We start from the raw sequence: 6,491 nt of genomic DNA on the forward strand, positions 1-6,491 counted from the left end.
CACTAAACATTTTGCAAAACCTTGAATAGATTAAAATTATGCAACTCATTACAATCTCTGTTTGACTCCATTCCTGATCAAATTTATCCATGCTACAAATGGGCCTAGAATGTAGATAAATCATAAGGTTCCTTGTGCTCAACACAAACCAGCAATAAATTTAACTTATAGTTGCTTATCTATCGAATATTTGGTGAAGATTAGAGCCATTCCTTTGGGTTTTTACATGCGTCTAAGAGTTTCCATTCTTCGGTTCCTTCCTCGGGTTGCTGCAGAGAAATTAGTTGCAGTCAGTTGTTAGGAAGACTATTTGTGTGAGAAAAGAGAAGTTTGGTGTTCATACATGGTCATATTCCCACCGAGCAGTTAGTGGAAGGGAAACAAGGATGCTTTCGATCCGTCCTCCGGTCTTCAGACCAAATGTTGTGCCGCGATCATATACCTTCAGAAAGGGAAAGATGCACATAGTATTCACTGATAATCAGCTCGTGAAGTGGGAATGCTTACAAGTTTGTTTCACTTTGCTTGCTTACCAGATTGAATTCTACGTAGCGTCCCCTTCGTAATTGTTGCCACTCCTTGTGCTGCTCGTTAAAAGGTGTGTTTTTCCTTCGTTCTATAATGGGAATGTATGCTGGGACAACAGATTTTGTGCATTCTAGCAAAAAGACAGTTCCTTTGGTTAACATGGTTGCTGAATAATTCCAAATAGATTTTGCATGCCCATTGTTATAAACTGGTGTTAGACGAACAAAAGTGAGGTGTAATGATGGATAAAGTTAACCTCTTGGAAAGATGAGCTTTGGTTAATGTTTTTCCTTTAAAAAATTAAGAAATCTGAGAAATTTTTGTGAATGATTACCCGTAGAGAAAGCAAGAAGCATCTCCTGATCGTAGTTGTTAAGGTCATCAAAAAATATGCCACCTAAGCCACGCCTTTCATTGCGATGCTGTAGTAAATATTAAAGGCTGAAATCAGATTGTTTGTGTAAAGATAACAACGTATTAATTCATATTCCAATGTGTAGAAGCAACAGTTTTTTACCCAGACGTTAAAAGAAAAGAAAAAATGGTTTCAGCTATCAGAACATATGACGGAGTTCTAATATTTACTGCCATAGCTTCTAAAATCTGTGAGTTACAACTATCAAAAAGCAATATCAAGAATTTTGCTTCATTGTTTAGCTAAAATGCTGAAGATTCTTTCACAAATAATAAATGAAAAGGTAATTCACAAGGAAAAGGGTTCAGGATGAGAAGAGAAAACACCTCGCGGTGTGAGCAATAGAGAGTGGCATATGGAATGGTTTGTGCAGAATATGCCATGTGTTGTAAAACTATACACGTGCAGGTTGCAAGTTAAACCAGTGTTATTGGTGCCTCTTCTCTGTATTGTATGGAAATATATACGAGAGGTGTCTAGTTGCAGTTTTGTTGCTATTATTCCTAGTGGAATGGTTATTTCAATTCAAGGATCGTGCAACAATAACAACAACAACCAAACCTTACCTCAAGTAAATTCTCAAATATGTATATTCAAGGATCATGCAGGAAGGTAACTGCTCAGATAATTGGTGAATTGTGAGTAATATTAGAGGATGAGTTACTTGAAGAAATGCAGTATTTCTTGTGTTTTAGTCAATTTAGATCTCTTGCTGGAATCATCTTTGTTTGTTTCTAACATAATTCATGATGTAAACTTCTGTGGGGATTTTTTTTCTGTTAGCAAAGTCAGAAATGTAAACTTTTTTGGATGGTCAAATGAAGTAATATCTTGAATTTGTTAAAGAACCACAATGTATATGAAAGAAAAAAAAAATCAAACTGATTATGCCTCAACTACTAGATGGCTACTCATCTCCAACAGGAAAATGATCAACACCATATTTCCAAATCATTAAAAAAGATCTACACTATACTTGTTAAACATACAAGAATACACCAAAAAGCTTACTGTCCATAGATCAGCTTGTATATTAAAAAGATAAGCTTGCTTTTGAGAAAAAAAAATAACTGAAGAGGATTAAAATGTGTACCTTTATAATGAAGTAATCATCACACCATTTCTTGAATCGGGGATAGAAACTTGGATCAAATTTATCACATGCTTGCTTTTGGATCTAATGCAACAAATTTGCTAACATTAAAATAAGAACTTAAGCAAGATAATTGAAAAGAAAATGGTATCTTTACAGATGAATTTATAGAATGCAGAATAAAAAAAAATACTAAAGCAAACAAATTACTGAAAATATTGTCAACATAGCTATTGATACTATTGAGATATATATATATATATATATAACCAACCAATTAAGCATAGACTATAGTGGATTAGTACATAGAACAAAATCAAGTGGCACTATAGTCAAACTTTAGCCAATCAGCACCCTATCAAAACAATCAGGTCTATTCCCAAGTTTTACAACCATGCGACAAAAAAGAAACAAAAAAATTTTGCTCGCGCACCTTAAACTACATGGTCCACAAATTGTGAGTGTAAATTAAGGTATTATAAATGATGTATTCTCAATAATTATTTAATCATTAGGATACTATTAGCATATTATATATGAGTATTTTTTCGATATTTTATTTCTTCCAACTCATAAAGCTGCTTCTTCTTGGGATTTCATCATAGCCATGGGTTTGAGGAAGCCAATGTGGTGTCTCCTCCCCTACTTCCCTACTTCCCTACTTCCCTTGCTTCTTCCCACTTTTCCATTTTCTCCACACATCAAGACAATCCTGTCAGTTTGCAGTTAGTTTGCTCTCAGTATGTCTCCTTATTCTCGCACAATAAATGTTGAAGCTCTAATCTCCTTTCTTTTTTTGTCAATTCTCTTTTGTTGCAAGATTGACATATTTTCTATATGAGCCAGTAATATTTCCTCTGAACTTAATCAGATAATTCAAAATGACAAGAAGCTTAAAGTGTTTAAACTAACCATGTGGAAATGCTTAACATCTTCCTCAAAGATATAAGCAGGGGTGAAATCAGTGCCACCACCAAACCACCATTGCCTGGGTGCCCCAGGAGCATCTGCAAGGAGATGTTTATGAAAGATGATAATATGTTTTCATTCATACAACATTATACAAACTCCAACAAAAAACTAAAATTGAAACAGGACTGATTAAATCAAATTGATACAAAAATATCAGAACTGAATCATCTATTCAGTAATCCATCCAAGGATATCTTTCGAATACAAATTATCTTCAAAAAATTGAGTATCCCAATCACTGATAACTTCACACAAAACTTTATAAGCCATCTGCCTTAAATGGACTGTTCTTTCTATATACGGATTAGAGCTGGCAGCTCCAAATCGTAGTTCAAAATATAATAAGTCTGCAGATTTACTAATTTAGTTATATAATTAGAACATGGTTGGGATGTATTGCATTCATATTGAACCTGGATTTTTGATGACCTGAAACATCATATTATAGCAGAGTTAAATTTTTCCATTTAATGTCACCTAAAGAGTATTAACAACTCAAGTGGTAATTAACTATAAAATTATCATGCTATAGGCTAACAACAACAGACTATGCATCTTGCAGCAACATAAGTTCAGCTTATATAGACCACATTATAGCTTCTAGCAGCACATATGTGAACTTTTTTTGTTCAACTATGATCTAGTCAATAAACTAGTTATATCAAGTACCCCTACTGGGAAGTAGATATCCTAGCTTGTAAAGAAGATATTCTAGCTTGTTAAGTTGTGACAGCATGTATCTTACTGAGCAGCTTTGCAGATGTTCAGAACCTTCAGGCAATACAGCAAGAATAGCTCCACTTGCCGAAAGAAAATTGAAATAGATTGCAGATCCATGCTTACGAAATTGATGGACGATGGAAAATATTATAACTTTATGGAACATAGTGGTTCACAGTTAAGAAACCTTATAAGCATGTGCAGTAGACATTAAAATGCTAAGATGGAAGTGTATGAACAAATATATTGGAATTATATGTAAATAATCAAAGATATGACTACACAAGTTGGAACAAATAGGATTGAGGCCAAGAGGGGTATAAGAGTGATAAACTATAACTACTCGAAATAAATTTAAATTGACTTAAAATATTGAGATATTAGTAGCTGTGTAGCCTTAAATAGAGTTCAATAGAGGAAAATATTTGTTAGTAGACCTTCAATAGTTGGGACATGCAACTGGTATGTTGTTGTTGTTGTGGACAGAAATTTCAAGATAAAATATTTGTCTAAAAAAGGTAACAATATCAATCAAGTAACTGTATCAAGAACTTAAAAATCTGATAAAAATTTAGAAACTCTAGAGTAGGTACCTTTTGGTGCATCAGTTTCAAAGTACCGGTAGTTGAAATGCAATGTTGGTGCAAATGGATTTTTGGGATGCAAAACCTGCAAAACATAGAGCAAATTGCTTGAATAATCTATTCCATGTAGTGCATAATGCAATAGCCTAATACATACAGTGTCACATACAAAATAAAAGCACAGGACATGATGCTGCAAGGGACAACTATACAGGACTAAGATGAAGAGTAATAACTAGATGAATGAAATTATCATGCTCCAAAGCTCTATAAAAATTTAATCAATAAGTTTGAGGCTTTGGGAATCTACGACTTTGCAGTTTGCACTTATTAAATTTACATTCTTCAGTAAATCAACATTTGCACTTATTAAAGTTACATTCTTCAGCAAATCAATATTCTTCGATATTCTCGGGAGAAACCAGATCCTTTGTCTTAAATTTTTGGCAAGCCATTTGGCGTTGATGAAAAAACCTTTCATCAAAGTCAAGAAAATGAACTCCAAATATAATATTAACCACTCAGTATACTAAGCTCTCCACAAGTTTTCAGACATCTAATAGAGCTCACTTATTCCTAGCCCTATTATCCTGATTCTTCTATCCCCGGTACAATGGCACATAGTTCCACAAAGGTATAAAAGCATTTTCTGAGCTACATACAAAGTTATGATCATTAAGCATTGAATGATCTAGTATAACTAATGAAGACTAATTCATTCAAGGATCAAATAGTCAAACATTTATCTATCTAAGGCAGTGTTGTTGTGTTCTGTTTAACCCAGATTGTTGAACAAACCATTCATTTTTTACTTATTTTTCTCCTGAATATGCACTTACTTCAGCCTATGCTGCCTTGTTAATCTGAAGTCCGTAGGAAAAAAAATCAATTATCTGTTACAGAATTCAGACTTCAAACCATAAAATAAAGCCCACCGTTGCAAAAATCACCCTTCTAACAACTGCAGTTCTACTACCAACACAATGCCCTCTTGCTCAACGACATTCTACAAACTAATAATTAATCAGTAGGTTGAAAGAATAATTGTCACATACCGAACTGATTCCAGCTGCAAAGAACGGTACAGGCCCCGCCTTTGCCGACCCATCCGTGGCTCCAGCCTCCCCCTTGGCGGCACGATAAGCCTCCGGCGGCATAATCCCGTACACCACCGATACATTAACCCCGGCCTTCTCCCACACCGCCCCGTCCTGCAGGACCCGGCTGATGCCGCCCCCTCCTCCCGGCCGCGACCAAACATCCTCCCTGAACGTTCCTCCGCCATCGGCCTCCTCGATAGCGGCGCACACCTCATCCTGAGCCTCCCGGATCATCCGCTCGAAGCGGGCGCGAACGGAGGCGGACGCTGATGCAGCGGCGGAATGGGATCCATCGGCCTCGCGGAGGAAGGTCTCGGGCCGCTCGTTCTCGGGGGTCTCCTTCTCGATGGCAACGGCGGCGCGGACGGGGACGAGGCGCAGGAATCGGGCGCGGGAGGAGAAGACCTCTGTAGAGGCGGAGCGGCGGAAACGGATGAGGGCGGGAGGCTTGAGGGTTTGACCAACGAAGAAAAGAGAGGAAGTGGCGGTGACAGAGGCGGCAGCGGCCGAGGGCATTGCGGCGGAGATGGTGAGACGATTTGGGGATCGGTAAGAGGAGTGGAGGAAGAGGGAGTCCTATAAGGCGTTCCAGTTACCGCCGGCGGCCCGTGGTTTGGGCTTATGGGGAGGTGACGGTATGCCGCTAGTTGAATCGGCTGTTGGTGGGTTTTATTTCGGATAAGGAGTTGGATGAGATTATCTTTATATATATATCTAATATATATATAAGTTAGGATGCGGCGAGTACGTGCGGACTCGTCCGTTGAATTTTTTAAAAAAAAAATATTTTTTTTATTTTTTTATCAATAAAATTTTATCTTAACTAAATTTATAAAGAATAAAACATAATTTTAATATCATTTAATTAAATTTAAATTATATAACAATCTAATTTTACATTTACTAATTTATCCTTATCATTGACCTTCTGAGTCACGCATCACTGTTCCTCCATAATCCCTTAGTTTCTTAGGACCTTCTATTCTTCTGTCTTCATTCATTCCTCACTCAATGACAACAGTGACAACGGAAGCAAGCAGAGGAGCAGGCCGAGAAGTCGAGGGCACCGAAGATCTCTC

General features: G+C 36.9%; 1 protein-coding gene across 1 annotated transcript; it reads right to left on the reverse strand.

Moving 5' to 3' along the window:
- Positions 1-9: 9 nt before the first annotated feature.
- Positions 10-6,077, reverse strand: LOC121995881 (oxygen-dependent coproporphyrinogen-III oxidase, chloroplastic-like). The gene is made up of 8 exons (XM_042549651.1): positions 5,368-6,077; positions 4,322-4,397; positions 2,949-3,043; positions 2,037-2,120; positions 863-950; positions 534-658; positions 344-442; positions 10-269 (listed from the first exon to the last, which is right to left on the reverse strand). The coding sequence occupies exons 1-8, from the start codon at positions 5,926-5,928 to the stop codon at positions 201-203; spliced, it is 1,197 nt and encodes a 398-aa protein (XP_042405585.1). The 5' UTR covers positions 5,929-6,077; the 3' UTR covers positions 10-200.
- Positions 6,078-6,491: the final 414 nt, after the last annotated feature.

This window comes from Zingiber officinale, chromosome 6A (genome assembly GCF_018446385.1).
Source record: "Zingiber officinale cultivar Zhangliang chromosome 6A, Zo_v1.1, whole genome shotgun sequence".
Taxonomy (NCBI): Eukaryota; Viridiplantae; Streptophyta; class Magnoliopsida; order Zingiberales; family Zingiberaceae; genus Zingiber; species Zingiber officinale.